This window comes from Corapipo altera, unplaced genomic scaffold, assembly GCF_003945725.1.
Source record: "Corapipo altera isolate COAL_440 unplaced genomic scaffold, ASM394572v1 74, whole genome shotgun sequence".
Lineage (NCBI taxonomy): Eukaryota > Metazoa > Chordata > Aves > Passeriformes > Pipridae > Corapipo > Corapipo altera.
The window spans coordinates 3,910,484-3,928,601 of record NW_020884934.1 but is presented as its reverse complement, the minus strand read 5'-3'; the positions used below and the strand labels follow the sequence as shown (position 1 = coordinate 3,928,601).

Genomic DNA, 18,118 nt, shown 5'->3' with positions numbered 1-18,118 from the left:
GGAACAACATGTACAGATACACACAAACAAGTTGTGCTGGATTTACCTGACAAAAGACTTGCAGGAGCTAAAAAAAAATTGCTTTGACAGATCTGGGGGCCCTTTTTGGTGGGGTAATGCAGCACATCTGTTTATCTTATAGCCCCCAAGATACCCTGCATCATTCCCTACCAACTGCTTTAGGCATCCAAGGCAAGAGAGAGACAGCTGCAGGGAGGGGAGCAGCAAATCTGCACAGCTGCAAGGAGTTGAGCAGAGCAGAAGAGTAAAGCAGAGGAGGGGGCATGGCAGCTGGGAGAGAAAAGGGGGGGGGAAAGGCTTTGCAAGAGAAAAAAAAGGAAACTAGAAAAAAAACACAAGTGAAGACAAAACAAAACAAAAAAAACCTGATGAGCCAGAAATCGCTGGAGAGTTCCTTCTTGGACATCCTGTTTAGAGATGTTTCTTATTGGGAAAAGTCAGCAGGAAAAGCCCCTGGAAAGAAACATGAACCCTCTTCCCACTTCTTCCCCACGAGAATGGAACAATTTTATTCAGACACAGAAAGAGGTCCACGTGTAAACTCAAAAAATAAACCAAACCTTCATCTTAAATACTGCTAAACATCTGCATAATACTTAATATCAAGAAGGCACAACCTCAGTATTAACAACTGAATCCCACAAGGCAGAGATGCAAAGGTACTGTTAACACCAATCTCTGTAAAAGCAAAAAGGTGAATTAAGAGATGACCAAAGAAAAAAAAGCCCAAAATTTGCATGTTCATAACCCTGCAGACAAATCAATGAGCAAATACCTACCAACACCAACATAGTTGGTTTGTAAAAAGGACAGTTGTTGGATTCTTGACTCGTGACAGTTTTCCCCAAGGATTTAGAAGAGGCAGTACTCTCTAAGAGAGGTTTACTCATTGGGTGGAAGACACAGGCAGATAGAGGTGCATGAAAACTTAGAGGAGTTGTCATCCTAAAGGTGGAAAACTAAAATAAGGCTGCCATAGAGGACTTTACGGGTGGGCACAAGTGACAAAACAGGAGGAGAATGTAGAATGAAAGTAAAGTAGAATGTAGGAAGAGAATAATGGCTTGTTCCTACACACAAATACACACACAGATTCCACAGAGACTTGAAGTTGTGGAGTGGCCAGATATCAGCACCACTAGACAGATAAGCATGATATTAAGTTATAAGGTTTTTTTTAAAAGAGACTGCTGGCAAAAGTTTTGTACAAATGACAGAGTTAGTTCAAAAGCACAAATGTTCTAAGACTCTATGTCTTCAAAGAGAATGTCCAGTTTCACGAGCTCTAGATACAAGGTAAACAAAAAAAAGCCCCAAACCAACTCTCTAGAACATTATTTAGACATTTCTTTGATAGTATTTTAAGTCATAAGTAAAAGTACTTGAACAATTCAGCAACAATTCAGCACAAAATTTACCAAATAAGTACTTACATCACCCACTTATGTCCACACATTTTTCACCTTCTGCTACTTCTGTCTGAATAAATTAGCAAATAATACAATGAAGCGGACCCATTATATTTTTTAGGAATACATTTTACAGTAGAGGAAGAAATAGTACCTAAAGAGAGCTTTTTGTTGGTTTTGTTGTTCAAGGCACCTCTTGCTTTCATTTTGCTCCACTAAGAGTGAGCTCTTCCTGGAGTTTGCACTGTGTGATGTATGTTGTAAAGAGAAGGTACCACGGCTATGTGAGCTATGTATTGCAAGTTTAGAGACTATTTTTGAAGCTCCAAAGAACCAGCATTACTGCACAGTGTCCTCTGAAGAGGAAACAATGGTTAAACAGCACATTGGACTGTAGCAGCACTTTTCCATTTCACAGTCTGGTGAACTCACCCCATGTGATGGGTAGGAGATCCAGCCCAGCTCCCCTTGAATTGTTTTTGAATCCAGAAGATTAACTACAAAAGAATACAAAATGAAGAGCAATGAGTTTCCTTTGCCTCTGTCCAGTTAACCTCAGTTACCCAAACCAAGAGACGTGTTTATTTGAGGACCTTGTGAGCATTGATTTGTTCAGGTGGCCTGGCAGTCGGCTACAGAGAAGAAAAAGACAGACAAATGAAAAAGATTGTCTTGTTTATCTTAAAACACAGTATGAACAGCAGACGGAGAACTTCTGAAAACAAAAAAAGTGACAAAAAACAAACAATGGAGTGCTGGCAAAATTAATTACAGCAGGGGGTGGGAACTGAACTCTTCTATCAGCTGCACAAACTACAGCCTTTTCTCCTTGGACGCCTGAAATTTGGGTCAATGCATCTAAACTACATTGGTGAGACCTGAATATTTTAATCATTATTTGATTAAAAGCCTGGTTTTGACATATACAATTTTTCTGAGAACACAGGACTAAATAATGAATGCTGATTAAAGTCTTTCCTGCAGTTCTTTCTTCCTTCTAGTCTAATTTGTTCTCGAATTGTCTTGCAGTAGTGTTTTCTAAATGTCATGTATAACACATTAGATATAAAAGTAATTATTTTAAAAGTTATAAGTTCAGACAAACCTACTTTTAAAGAGGGCCATCAATTAATTGCTAATCTTTCTGTTATCTCTTTTTTTCTTTTTTTTTGAGCTCTGGAACAATTTTCAGGATAAGAAAGATTTTATTTGTAAAGTCTGACAGACATTTTCCAGTCAATCAGATCACAGTGAGTTTCTACCCATTTTAAAATAAATACGTACATCCAAATTAAAGGATATTCTTCTTTGTCATTTACTTATTTGTTTTTTACAAGCAAAAAAAGTCAATTCTGTTCCTTATCTTGGCCATATAGTCTCCAAGTGCTTAATCACATAGTTCTTTAACCAATCTTTTCTTTCTTAAAATGAAGTAGAACAGGTGAATTGATACAAAGCACTATACAAAAAAATAACCTCTATATAAATACAAACCAATCGAGTATTAGTACACAACATGAAAATGCTGTTTGCAGCTGCACCAATCTGTGCTCCTTCAATATTTATTATCTCTGATCTAGGCTTACTTTTGTTGGGTGTGTTCACTCTCCTCCACATCCCCTTTAATTGTTTTGTCCTTCAATATGGAAATTAGTGATAATGAGAAATGAAATAAATCTCATCTTATGCTAGGGAATTTTAACACCTGAGAACAATGGATCTGCTAGAGGTGGCCACTGTAGCAGTCTGAGCAGCTTGAGCTTCTATTTGTTAGCCTGAAGGGTTGTCACTGCCCCCAGAACCAGATGGCCTGGGCATTGATACTCCAAGAAAATAGAAGAATAGGAAAAAAAAAAAAAAAAGAGGGAAATTATTTATGAATCTGCTAAGCTATTTGTATTATTTCATTATTATCCTTTTAACTGCTGTTTAATTTTGGACAGCACTTTAAAAAAAAAAGAGTTATTGAAAGCATTATTTTTACTGTTAATTAGGATGCACAGGAGGAGACATAGTAGGGAAAAATAGGTGTACAGTATTAGAAATAACACCATGTTACAAACAACCATAAATATACATATTTTCTACTTTTGTGTGCACACATTTTTGTTGTCTACATGTGTATATGCAGTGCTATAATATATGAATGAGCTGCTCTGCCATCTATGTGGGAAATGTTTCCCACTGCAGTTATACACCCCTTTTACAAAAACCCAACAGTACTGTGAATTTTTACCTACATCAGTATACAAAATAACTTTACTATTCCTACAGAAAGAACACAATCCAGTAGTATATATTTCTTAGCTCTGAATTTATCAATAAATCAGTTCTCAATCACCTACATAAAGAAAAATCAGTCAGTCCTTTGTTGAGTGCAAAGGGCCCTAGGCAGACTATTCTGGAGCAAGCTTTGCATCTCCAAAAAGGAAACACGAATAAAAATTCAAAAGGAAAATTACACTTCTCAGGTTTGTGAGTACAAATTCCCACAGATTACGGATCTCCTGGGATAAGACAGATATGTTTGTTGTGCCTCTGCAACACAGGGTGGTGAAGCAAGCATGACTTCTGAGGTAAATTACTTGGCAATAAGCTGCTAAGGCAAATCACTCAGGAGTAAACTTAAGTAATATATTTATTCCTTAAGAATGAGCTCCTTGAAAACATGATTGCAGTCACTCTGAAGCTGATGAATTCAGTCCAAATTCATCAGTCACATCTGGAAAAAATAAACAGGCAACAGGCTCACAACCTGGTGGTAGTTTCCCCCTCTAGACTCGCCAAGCAGCTCCAGCTCGCCCTTGACGTGGAGATGATCAGCATTCAGCATCTCTCTCTCTCTGTGCCACCTCCATAATGGTCAGCTCCCTTCTATTTCTCAGAGCACACTTACCAGGTGAGCAGGAATTCCTGCAAGAAGCACTCAGAAGAATTACAAAACTTGGAATCACTAGGTAAGCTACTTTTCCACACTCAAAGACATTTCACTACATTTTAGAAAGCCTTAGAAGGCAAGTTTTCACACTGACGTACAGTAGCTTCTAGTTCAGATGTGTGTACTGTTCTTTACTAGTATCTAAAATGTAAAATACACTTCCTTTCAGGTAGTAGCCTGATGAAAAAAGGTCTTCCTTTCTCTGAAAAAAGTTTCTGTGACACTCATTTTCCTTTGACTTCAAGGAAGAGTTGCACACCTTGATAGAGAGCAAACAATTAATGCAGAACTTACAAGCTGCAATAATGCTGGTCCCTTGACAAAAATGATAGGGAGAGGCAACAGTACATTGATTTTGTCATTGTATGTCCTAACATTATATATTAATATGAAAATTGAAGGGGAAAACAGAAGAAGGAGAAACACTGAAGGAACAGAATAGGAAGGGTTTGCATACTACGTCCCAAAAACAAAGCTAATAACTTGTCTTTCTCTTAGAGCTTCCCAGAAGGGAGTGAAGAGGCAGCTTTACAAGTCAGGCCACATGCACTCTCTTTTAAATAAATAAATAAAGTGCTGTCTAACAATCTCAGTGTCCTGCATTGGTTCCCATCTTGTAATTAACTCACTTTAAAACTAGTGGTAATACTGAGGAAAAATTTACTGGTATTAAAATACTTCAGTGCTATTAAATTTGAGCAGTCATGACTTCTCACTCTGAAAATCAGTGACTTGGTCCTCCTGTACAACAGTCTTGCTCACCCTACTGTACAATGCAGCTATTTCTGCCAAATGGCAGCCCACAGGCAAAATGCCAATTAAGAACATTTCTTCTTAAAAACAAATTTGTTCTCTAAAAAGAGAATATTTGTTCTCTTTTTAGAAACTCTCTCCTGCTTAATTCTTCTGGCCATGTACAATTGCAAGAGAAAGCATTATCAGTTCTCTCAAGGTGGATTTCTGCCTAGGAAGGGTAAAAACGACTCTCTTTCCAACAAGTGGAGGAGGGATGTGGATGCAAAATGCAAAGCTCCCTCATTCTCCTTCTCATGGTATCAAGCAGAAGATGAATGAGGGCTCGGGTGGAATTTGACACACAGGCCCACTCATGCTACCTGAAACTGCTTCCAGACTGAAAACTGAGGCTCACTAACAGCAGGTTTCATCAAGAGTAATGTCAGTGACAGAAAAAGAACAGTAACACAAGATTCCTGAATAGAGTTTGAAAGCAGTAGCATTTCCAGAAACACCTGGAGTAACAAGTGCTACAATGAACTGAACTCAGTACGAACACCTTCCCCAAGAAACAAAAATAAACAAACGAATGTTGTGCCAGGTAGAACCACGCCCCAAAATCCCTTTCACTGTCTAAGAAATGAGGAGGAAGGCCTGCTACGAGACATTATCTTGCAACTTGCAATATCTAAAGTACTGTCTACAAACAACTTCACCACTGGAAAGCATTTCCAAATCACATTCTATACCAAGAAACTAAAGAGCAATAGACAATGATGTAAGATACACAAAATACTTTTTCTTCAATTAATTAACATTTCCCATTAGAAGTTAAAAAAAACCCCAAGACACAAGAAACCGCCATCATTTCATCTTTTCCTGTTTGGCATCAAACTGTCAGTTTAGAAATGCACTAGTCAGTTATTAAGAAAATGCCAACAAATGGGAAAAAATAAATTTGCTGTGCGACCTAAAAAATAAATTTAAAAAAATGGTGAGTGTCCATAATTGAAACGTGCCATAATCCTGAGCAGCAGAGAAAATACTCTGTGGCAGGAAGTCAGCTAAAGCTTGGTTTTGGGGTGGGACAGAGTGGAGTCAGTGCAAACCCTGATGTACATTTTTGGAATGGTGAATCCTTCCCAGCAAGGGAGACTTACACCTGGATTTTCATCTACCTCCGAGTACGGATCGGAGTCTTCTCAACTTCCCATTCCCCCAGCAGTGGCAGATCACCTTTGTGTCTTTGGATTATTCTGAGGCTGGAAGAAACACCTACAGACAGACAGGCAGGGCTCAGGCGAGGCCAAAGTTGCACTTTGGTGCAACTCTAATTGCCAGAGAGGATCAGCTCTCACATGGATGTTGCTGAAATCATGCTGAAATTTGCTAAGGCTGACCAAGCAATCTTTGGGAAGAGACTACAAATAAAAAGGGTGACCAACAGTGAAGCCTGGTTTTAAGCAGCTTCAATTTGCTGCTTGTCCAATAACAGAAGTCAAGTCTCCTGTGATTTTGTGGTCCTGCATTTCCACTCAAATGTTTTAGTGAAGATGTTATCACTGCTCAGAAGGAAATGACCTTAGAAGACCAGAGATGATCCAAGTCCCCATTTATTAACACTGCTTGTACAACTTTGTCTCCCTCAAGCCTGGGACACCCTAGGAAGCAAAGACTCCTAAAGTCTCCTAAAAGCAGCCACTAGAAATTTGTTGCAAGTACCAATTCAGATCCCAACAGTTTGGCCCATTTACCACACAATTCTTTTCCAAACATGAGATTTCTGCTACAGTTCTTTGGAGAGGCACAACACTGTGGGGTCTGCACTTTCAACCCTTCTTGCCTGGGCCATTTTACTGTACAATACAAATATGATTTTGTGCAGGACATTTCAAATTTGGCAACTGCCATGTTTAATCTGGGGTTAAATTGCTGACTGAAGAACACCAGGAGGGTAGGAGCAAGAGATGAGCAAACAAGGGAAAACCAAAACTAATTAAAAACCAGTTGCTCCAGTGCTTAACACAGGAGTCTTCAGAAAAACCTGGATAGTCCAAGTCTCCATTATTTTCATTTAAATGTTCATTAAATAACTGTTTCCAAAGTTAGGAGATTTTGCTACAAATATTATATGAAAAGACAAATTATTAGCAATATATGTCAAGTTACTCTACAGAATATTGCTTCTATAGAACATACAAGCTTACAACATCAATTCTGGCAAATTCTAATTTTATAGTAGTTTCCTCCAGCTTTTGAAGAGGAAGAACTTAGTTTTCCTCACAGATTTTACTCTTCTCAAACACACTCCCCAAGAATGTCTGGGGCCAGATTTAGTTACCTCAGCTTTTCCTACAGCTGAAAAACAAAGCAGCCAAAGAACGAACCTCACTACAAGTTCCTCTCAAAAGGCTGCCACGAAGGAGGGAATGCAGGACAGCAACAAGCAACCCAGGAATGCCAATAAATAAAAGCATGGACTATAAACTGGAAAACCAGAGCAATTCCAGGAGGCTCTACGGCTGCATATCAGCCCCTCTCCCTGCTCACAGCACAGATTTTGGTGCTGCTGGAGATGGGTGGCACTCCCTTGCCACCTTCACAGGGGTCAGACCATGCCAACTGGCATCCTCATCTCTCTGTGAACCTCAGCCCTGCCAGCCTGGCCCTCATCACCTGCACTCAGTGCCAAGGGGAAGCTCTGCCATGGTCTACCTCCTAAGTATGGAGCCTGAGCGTGGAGAAGGGACACCACCATCCCAGGTCTCCCAAACAGACAGGACAAGGACGGTCAGGCCCAAAAATAAAAGCCTGACGTGAGAGGTTGCAAAGAGCAAATCTGCAGAACTGCACTGGTCCCTTGGCAGAGAAAACTGGAACTGATTTCAACAGAGAACAGAAAACAAACATCGCTAGAAACATCCAGAGCGTTCGTGGAACACCAAAAGCTGTTTCCCCCACCTGACTGTGGCACCTTGCAGGAGCTATTCTTGTTACTGTAAAGAGAAGACAAAGACAAGCCATTTCTGCTCCAATGACGACATATGAACCAGCAGGTCTTTCTGCAGGAGGACACTGCAGCTCTTTTTGCACCTTTACACTGCTTTTTCTCAGGATACCTGTTTGTGTTATGTTGACAACCATCCATCCATCCTCATGGATGAACACAGGCAAAGCAGATTTTATTTCTTTTTTATTAATTTGAAACATGAGAGTTCTCCTGATATTGTTCAAGTGGCACAAAGCTCAATTTCCAAGTATGCAAAAACATATGACTGGTAGTGGGCTGGAATGCAATGTTTATCAAAGGGGCCTAATAAGGTTTTGGTTTTATTAGGCTATTTCCTGTAAGTTGATATGTGCCAGTTCTTTTCATTAAGACAAGGATATAAAAATTAAAAATGGATTAACTTAATGGGTTCCAAATTACTGTGACGCTTTTACTTCTTTGCATTTTTTTTTTTAAACAGTTCCAACTGGTCCTTTTCCAGTACTTCCTACAAAAGGCAAGAGGTATAAAGCCTTTAGATACCTGAATTACAGTTTAGCTAAACTCCCATTCAAAACCAAATCCTGCTAATCTTATTCTACTGCACTACTCTGGCATTAAATCTGATATCAGTGAGGCATTGTGTTAATCATGGAAATGCAAGACTGGAGCTACTGTGTTGAAGGGAGTTTAAGCTCCAAAACCCAAGTTTAACTTTCTCAGGGAAAAAAAAAATAGCAGAAACTATGGATGAGATTCTGTTACCTAAACCCAGGCACTCGCTGCCTTTCGCCAGCCCAGAATAGAAGTGGGTCTTTTGCAGGATGTGTCATATTTGTCAGTCCTGTTGGGTGCCCAAACTGAGTCACATAAATGGCACCACATGTGCTGTCTAGCCAAAACTCAACAGCAAATGTTACTCAAATAATTTTAATAAGTTCTAAAGCACTTCTCAAGCACTTCTCTTTTTACTTCTTTGCTCCTACTCCCCTGGGGAAAAAAATAATTTTCAGTATTCACTAGTTTTACAGAATTGAGCTCTCTGAAGGTCTGATAGATCTGGGGTCTACCACAGCGTGGCAAAGATCCCCCTTGGGGAGGCTTCCAGCAACTCAAAGGGGAAAATAAATATTGCATCATAATGTCCCAAGTTCACTTAAGGTAAACTGAGAATTCCAAGCCTAGTATGGCATGCTCAGTTTCTAGAATTCTGCACACCAAAAGTGTCCCAGAAAAGACTCTTGGGCAGCCACAACACCCATGACTGAAAGTTTCTAAGTTCCCACAAGTTTTACTGCAGTTCAAACGTATTCAAGGTCCTGAAATCAACAAAAACCACAGCAAATGATCAATACCCCTTCGAGGACAGACATTTTTGAGACGAGGACCAGAGCACAAGTCCAGGAAATGACTATTCATTTGTTAAAAAGGCTGTGATATCCCCCAAGTGAATCAGCTGGCAGCAATCCACAACCCATAAAAAAATTTGCTTTTAAGAAACTCTTTGCATGGGGCACAAAAACCAAAAATTCTTGCAAGGGAAGAGAGTTGGGTTGGGTTTGGTTTTGTGAGTTCGAAACACAGAAATTAAGACTTTAAAAAAAAAAAAATCAGAGAATCATGAAGTACTACATTTGGAAAGCCACATACTCAGGTGTGCCCTGATAGTTTTGTCAAGCTTTTCTTCTCTACTCTCATGAATCAAGAGCTCCATCTGGAATGGACTAGGAAATGCTTGGGTCCTTACATGGCTACTCCACAGATAAAATAAACCCACAAAGTGAATGACTAAACATCATGGTGCAAACTGGGGGAGTAAAATGCCAATAGCATAAGAAATCTCCTCAAATGTCAAGCTGAGAAAATCAAGATGCTAAAACCATTTTTATTTTCCAATACAGTGATGTCACCAACATATTTCCATTGTTTGCCAGGTTAACAGAATTTATGGAGGTAATTAATGCAGAACATGTGTGCTGAGCTATCCATATGAAAAATGGAATTGCCCTGACTTCATTTGCTGCCTTTGCAACCAAAACCCTGCTAACATCTTTTTTCACTATTTCCATATGTGAGAAATACAAATATTTATAACAAAGGTAAATGACTAAATGACTGCTCTATTCCCATCCACCCACAAGCCACTTTTTCGTATTCCTGTCTTCTGCTTATTCTTCTGCTTCCATTACCTTCCCACAAAGGGCTCAGGTTTCCATTATGTGCCACAAACTAAGCATGCTCCTCATGCTTTTTCTCCAGAATTTCTTTCCTTGGTTAGCACAGACAACTTCTGTTTCAATTTCTTGAATGGAAAGAATTCCAGCTTTGACCCAGCTCCCAGGACCAAGGCAACCAACTAACTATGGAAAAGCAATGCCATTAAACATGTAATTCTTTTCTTCTGGACATCTATAGGATCAAAGTATCCCCCTTCTGGTCAATAGTATTTAGTAATGGCTGAATGTTGTTTTGCAGGGTAAGGCCATCGCCATCTCAGAACCTGTTTCTATATAAAGGCCTTAAGTCAGTGTTCTCCATAACTGGTCATGAACATGAAGGTTGGACAGACATAACTTGGTTTGCCTTTTTTTTTTTTGCTTCTTTTGTTTTCTGTTTTCTTTTTTTCCCCTTCTTTTCTTTTTTTTTCTTTTTTTTTTCCTGTTTTAAAGAAAGCACTGCTAGAGAAAGACTAAATAGAATGGTAAAAATGTCCCTATCCGGTCTTAACTGCAGCCTCTGTGTAAATTCAGCACTGGTAAATCATAGTCCTGAAGCTTACTAATGTAAACAGAGCTAAGACTTTCAGGGAGGCAAGGAATTTCTTAATTTGTGCTTTGCTCAGTGTTCAAATCACTGTCAGCACTGAATTCTGGGTTTCTAACACTGTCATTAATCAGAAAACGTTTGGATTTTAGTCTGATTTTTCTAAGATTCAGATCCAACTTTCACTTCATCTCTGCCTATTTATTCTCTTACTTTAATCCTTCTCTCTCTTTCCAAAAGAGATCTCTCAAAAAATCCAGCACTGCAAACCCCCTCTAGCTGCCTTTTAACTTATCAGAAACTAAATCAAGAAACCCCTTGTCCCTCATTGCTATTTGTTACTGCACAAAGTTTGTGGGAAGCTCACCACGGACCAAAACATACTTTTTGTGCTTTAACTACAGTTTATTTAAATAGTAACTCATCACGCGTAGATTTTCTACAAAGCCCTCCAATCCTAGGCACCAATTTAAAAGTTTTAGTTTTTAATTACTGTCCTATACTTTAGCATTTAATTTTTGCAAAAAAAAAAAAAAAAAAAAAAAAGACACCAATGCAATGCAAATCTTTCTATCCAAACATAGATATAAAACAGTAAGAGAAACCAGCTGAAAACAAAAAAAAGTGCCATTCCCACACCTTATTACACTAAACTGCCCTGACTGAACCTTAACATTCAACCTATTGTTCACTTAATTGCTAGCAAGTTTCAAGGACTGTTCGTTTGGTCTGCTATTCTTCTTTCATCAATATTTTTCCAGTAGATTAATGGGATTTTCTTCCATATTTTGCCTGAAACAGCAGGACACAGTAGTTTAATGCAAAAAAAAAGGAGAGTGGCACAACCGTTTCTGCTTGCAGTGTGTCTGATTTAATAATGTCTCTGCAAATTTAAGGCTCTACGTGCTGGTGTTTCATTCAGGCTCCCCGTCACTCTGGCAGGTTGGAACTTTTCTGTCACCATCTCAAGGTTTCTTTCAGGCAAGATTATCTTTACTTCTATATCTTTATTTCTTTCATTCATTCACTGCAGAAATTTGAAAGGAACTTTCAGTCCAAGAGACTGAATTTTAATCTCACATCCGTTTCACACTGAAAAAAAAATGAGCACTTACACTGCAAAATAAGGACTTGCACTCGGATTTATCAAGCCCTAAGAAACCAAGAAGCACAAGACTGCTGCTGGGGAATACAATCCTAACCCCACAAATTGCCACCATACTCTGTTTCCAAAATTACACCATTGGGAGTTCATATCTAATCTTCTGAATTAACCTATTTTTTTAAAAAAGTTTTGAGTCTTGTTTAAAACAGTTTGACTATTATTAAAAAAAAAAGCTACTGCTCTAAAGTGTGTATGGAAATAAGGGTTACACTGATGCAGTGAATTTTTAGCAAAATGGATCAATCACTTAACAGTAGTCATATGCATTTGTAAACAAAAAATTCTTCCATTTCACTGTATCATTTCTTATGGCAAGGCTTTTCCTTTTCATAAGTATATTTTCAACAATGCTTCAACAAATACAACAATACATTTGCAAAAGAAAGGAAACATTTCATTCCAGAAAAAACAACTCTTTGCAGGCTGGAATTATCTTTTAGAAAGGCAGTGAGTTATAGAAAGCCCTCTGAAGTTTTATCTAACACCTCTGGACAAGTCCAGCTAATTTCGCACTTTAGTTGAGTTGAGCTTTGAACTTCACCAAAAGTAAGGATGTGATTATTCCTCTGGGGTTTTTTGTTTGGTTCTGGTTTTGTTGTTGTTTTATTTCCTTTTTTTTTTTTTTTTTTTTTACAGAAAAATCAAACAGCAGCTCCAAAGCAGTGGTACTGACATGAATTACAGGTATCTCATGGAACTAACTCAGGCTCTGCATAAAAATCTACACAGCGCTGTTGTATCTGGTAACAGCTCTGTAGTGACCCTCACTGGTGATAAAATCCAGAGCTCTGCAAACAAGAAAATGAACACCTGCATCCGTATTTCTAAACTTTCATCAAGTGGGGATTACAAGAACAAGAGCAATTACATACACTCCTAGAGGAAAACTTACTTTTGATTCTGTTTGAAAAGTTGTAAGTATACTAATAGCAATTTCCCTAACACCAGCAGACAATAATTTAAAGAAAAAATAAATTAAAGCTAATTTGTATATCCCCCCAGATGGGAATGAAAAAATTAGGTTCCATGTCAATGCACTCCTGATGTGCAAAGATTTTATGTAAATAACTGTTAAACTTAGTGAGCCTATTATCTGTTTCATGCTCTCCCTTCTGGTGGTGCCTCTGAAGCCTCATTTCCTAAGGCTGAGAGGACAGAAGAGTTCGAACCCGTTCCTGTGCCCCGACTGCTTTGTTGGGTAGCAAATACATTGTATACAAATTAACTGCAATAAGAATTAATTGCTGTGTCCAATTTGCACATCTTTTTGTGTTTCAGACATCTGCTTTAAGTCTGGTATAGCATATGTAGTGATTTATTTTTTTATACACTATATTGAAATCTGCAGTAAGACTTTCAAGAGAAAGTCCAGTGACAAACAGAAAAGGAAATAAATGATTCTATGTGTTGCAGCCTACTATCAAAAATGTTGACAGAAAATGATGAATTTACTCAGCTTCTCCTCTTGCGCAGGGTTTTAAAACCATCATGGTGTGAATTTAAAAACGTGTATTATTTGTCTAATCATACAGTTTAGGATTAAGCACAGAAGCTTTGAATACAACAGCAGTATGAAAAACAGTCCTTTAGTCCCCCTTGACTTTGAGTTTTGTGCAACTATATTTTAAAAGGTATCACACTAAGACTTTTATACTTACTTTTAACTTCTTTTGTAGATAAAACCTCAAGCCAGAGGCACCAGCAGGAATTGTGTCATGAGAAATGAAGACTTACCCTGATCTAACGATACCTGACACACAGCAAAGCAAGATTTGTAAAAAGCATTTCCCTGTGCAACCCCTTTTGATTCAATTGAAAAGTTCCCAGTATTGACAGCCTTTCCCAAAATTACATGCAAGATTTAGTCAGGTATTTTGCTCCATGTGCAAGCATCACATTTTTCAAAACCGCACCAAGAGCTGTCATTATTACAAAGGCACTATCTTTTGCAACTTTAAGTGTTAACAGAGACCAGCTCAGATAAAATGCTGTATTTAATTGCATAGTTATGCAAAGTTCTGAGATGGCAATCAATGAAAAAAGAATGAAACTGCATCTGCAAATCCAATCTCTCTTTTCAGGAGAGGCTGATTGGAACCTTTTTACTGTAAACCAAAACTATTTGAAACCAAGTACTGTAAGCAGATTTACGTATTGATCTTTTAGTAGCTGTGTTCACAAGAAATTAATTTTATGCTAGATTGAGAGGTTACAAGAAGTTTCCTGTCTGCATAGTCAAAATATTGTTGAAGCAATTCAGGTTGTCAGTAAAAGCTTAAACAAATTTGCTGATAATCCTGTTAATGACCTAGGTCAAGTGTTAACTGTTGTGGGTTATAAAACAGTGAAATTAAGGTTGCTGGTACCCTCAGGCAGGCAATATAGTTACAGAAGAGACCGAGGAAAAAATATTAAATTAAAGAACAATAAAATTAATTTGATCTCTTGATACTGTAGGAATTATTCAGAAAAAATTTGCATCCTTCTAAGGAAAAAAACACAACCCTCACTAAGCGGAAAATGGAAGAGGAGAACATGTGGTTTCTGTGCACCTACGTGGTTCAGTTTCCAACTTCAAACTGAAAAAAAGTTGGATGTCAAATCTTCTTGACATTTTCCTGCCTTGCTGAAAATGGCACACACCTTCCCAGTGCACACAGATAAATCTGAACTTCACAGAACCCTCCTGAGCTCCTGTGACTGTGCAGGTAAAATTCACGCGGCTTTTTGAGGAGTATGGCAGAGAGAGTTTAAAAAACAAATTCAGTGCAAAATGTTACATTCCGTCAAGAAAAAAACTCTAAATAAAACTTGTCCGGGATGAAGCAAATTAACAAAAACTCAAGCACTCCAAGAAAAAGAGAAAAAATGACTGCACTGAACACCACAAAATGAAAGAAGCCAACAACTTGCCTTCAGTCCCTCTTTCATCCTTTCCTCCCTTCATCCCATCCACTCCCACTGCAGTATTAGGACTAACTCAGACAGTCAGCAGTTTTAATAATCAATTGCAAAAGTAAACTAAATTTATATTTAAAAAAGAGAATTATTTCTTTCAAGTAAAATAAATTTAGGAAATATTTCTGATAGCTCTGAACACGCTCCTGTAATGTGCCTACTGCAACATTTACATCCCCTAGAAGTTAGACAAAGCTACATAAACACACCAAAAGATTAGTTACATCTTTTTTAAAAACAATCTATGAGGAGAATTTCAACAATAGCTTTAATATAAAATATAGGGAAAATAGGCATACATTTTTATCTACACACTTTTATTAACAGTCTCTGTCCAAAATATACCTTTTTTCATTCTCAGTGGTGAAGAAAGGAAACTTTGCTAAATACCCCAGAGAAATGTGGAAACATCTATCTCTAGTTTTGGGAGGAAATTTCTGGTAAGAATAGTAGGAAAGTAACTGTAGTGATTAGAAAAAAATTATTTAATACAGAGAAACATCATCTTCTGACATGATTTAGAGCTGCATGCTAACACTTGTTAATCAAATTAGTGGGTCAGCAAAGCATAATAATTCAGATTTCTAAATTCACATGATCAGCCTAAATACACTGTAAATAGATAAAAGAATTACTGAGCTTTCCTAAACAGTGGTAAAAAAAAAATAAAAAGAAAGAAAAAGAAAAAAAAAAAGAAAACAAAAAGAAAGAAAAAAGATTAAAAAGGAAAAAAAAAGGAAAAAAAGCCCTTTAAGAGTTGATTTCTTTTTTAAAAGAAACTGTCAGTATTCCCAGTTTTGAGAGGCACAGCAAAACACATGCTTCAAAAAAAGTAGCCATGCAAAAGCAGGTTACTCTCTGGTAACTGCATTTATACTGTTGTTTTCACCATCTATTTTGAAAATATTTCTCATATTGTACAAGTTCTTGAAGCTGAAAAGAGAGAATGGAAGCAGTATTTGCTCAAAGCTGACTTGGACAAGTGTGTTTAATGTGCATTCCCTATGATACCAATGTTTTTTCCCCTCCTTTCTCAATTCTCAGTGCCAATGACTTTAAACACAGAAAAAAAGTGGTTATTTTCTTTTTACAAACTGGAAGGCTCTAATATCTTTTTGGCTTAGTTAGTCTCAGTTTACAGAACGTGCCTGTCTGCCACTGCCATGGAGGCAGAGCTGCTCCACTGACTGACAGAACTACAACCATTCCCAAAAAGCTTTTAATAAGACAACAGTAACCCCTACTAACACTCTTGTTTTCATTTCCGAAAATAATTTCTAAGAGATGACAATATTTACAAAATAACATACATCTGGAGGGCTTAAAAGTGACTATTGAAAGCACACTCTTTTAAATAAGCACTGTATATAAAACAAATTTACATAAACCACACAAACAGACAACATATTGCTCTTCTACTATAGGGGTACCCTTATTACTTCCTACCAACGAAACCAACTGATTAAAGATTACCGAGGACTTGTAAAGTTTTCATCTTTTTATTCTATTTCTTTCCCCCCCCGGAAATCATTTAAAGTTGTTATCTCACTGCCTTATCCCACAAGCACCCAGAATATCAATAAGTACATCAACATTACTTGTACAGGAGAAATAATTGCTCTAACAGCTTTGATATCTGCTTCTCTGCACAAACAGTACAGCTTGAGAAGGTGTAAGTTTTACATGGTTGTTGGATGCTAGAAGTTCTTTACAACCTTTGGCCTCTAGATTTTATCCCTAAAGATAATTACAGTGGACATCCTGGTCAAGCCGAGTGCCCTCACTGTGGAAGTAAGCAAAAACTCATTTTTATTTTTTTTTAATAATAGAAGAAAGTCAGTTTTAATTATTGGTTTAAGTATTTAAATAATTTTTTCAGTGTCTAGTTGTCTTTTTTTTTTCCCCCTGAAACATAACATGCATTTTCAGCAAATGTCATCTTAAAAACTAGCACAGCAAAAGAGAACAAAAACCACTCATGCTCTGTTTCTGCAAATTCACACACATTGACATACACGCGCACAATTTCAACGCATTAATACCAGCTGATAAAAATCTGATACAAATAACACAAATAACACCATCTGATACAAAACCGCTATACGGGACCAAGAGAAGGTTTTACAGGGGAGCCAGCTTCGATTCTTTTTCTGTATTAATTAAAAGTTTTGAAAGGCAGGACGAATAATGCAACCACATACGAAAGGGCTCACAGGCTCGCGGGGTGAGGGACACGGGGGCCACCCTTTAGCCTTTACAGTCGGTTCCTAGCGCTGTCAGCTCTCAGTTGTTGGAGGATGGAGCTGGAGGGCACCTGCCGGGGCTGGGATGCTCCGGCTCCCTCTACGCGGTGGCACCGCGGCCGCTCCCGGCGCTACCCCTTGCCCTCCCCGCCCTGTGCCCACCTCGCCTCCGGGCTCCTCGCTGCCCATCGCCCCCGCTGCCGGAGGAGCCGGGGGCGCCACAGACTGCCCTGCCCTCGCCAACTTTCCTCGGGGGGGCGGGTGGGGCGGCCGGGCACCTCCCGCACGGCGAGCCCGGCGGTCCCGGGGGCGAGGAGGGGATGCCACCCGGGACCGCCTTAAGGGAGAGCGGGAACGGGGAATAACAGATCAAAAAGAAATAAATAGGAAAGGGTGGATGGAGAGACGGGAGAGTAAGAGGAAAAGGGGGAATGGAAGAAAGGAAGAGCAAGAGGACAGCGGGGATGGAGGGAGAGTAAGGAAGAAACGGGTCACCCGGCCATGCCGCGGCTCACCTTCGTTGCCGGGGCGGGCGCTCAGACGCGCGGCAGCGCCGCGGGCAGCGCGGAGCAGCAGCAGCAGCAGGAGCAGCAGGAGCAGCGGCGGCGGGCGGCGGCGGTCCATGTCCATGTCGGCAGGCAGAGCCGCATGTCTCCGCGCCGCATGCCACCGCTCCGCGCCCGCTCCGCGCCGCCGCTGGGACCGGGAGCGGGGCCGGGAGCAGGAGCAGGGCCGGGACCATGCTGCGTGCCTGCCTTCGCGCTGCGCCCGGGAGGGGCCGCCGCCGCCGCCGCCGCCGCCCCGGGCCGGCACCGCCCCCGCCCCGCTCCGCCCACCCGCGGGGGGCGATCCGGGCGGGGGGACGGCGGCTGTGGAGCGGTGCGGGTCGCCGTGCGT

General features: G+C 39.5%; 1 protein-coding gene across 2 annotated transcripts in view; it reads right to left on the bottom strand.

Moving 5' to 3' along the window:
• Nucleotides 1-17,889, bottom strand: part of EPHA3 (EPH receptor A3) — a 205,013-nt gene extending 187,124 nt beyond the window's left edge. For both annotated transcript variants that reach the window (XM_027660003.1, XM_027660004.1), the window contains exons 1-2: nucleotides 17,737-17,889; nucleotides 1,863-1,927 (exon numbers count right to left, since the gene is read on the bottom strand). In XM_027660003.1, coding sequence (XP_027515804.1) covers nucleotides 1,863-1,927; nucleotides 17,737-17,851 — 180 coding nt within the window. In that variant the 5' untranslated portion in view covers nucleotides 17,852-17,889. The remainder of the gene's footprint in view (nucleotides 1-1,862; nucleotides 1,928-17,736) is intronic.
• Nucleotides 17,890-18,118: the final 229 nt, after the last annotated feature.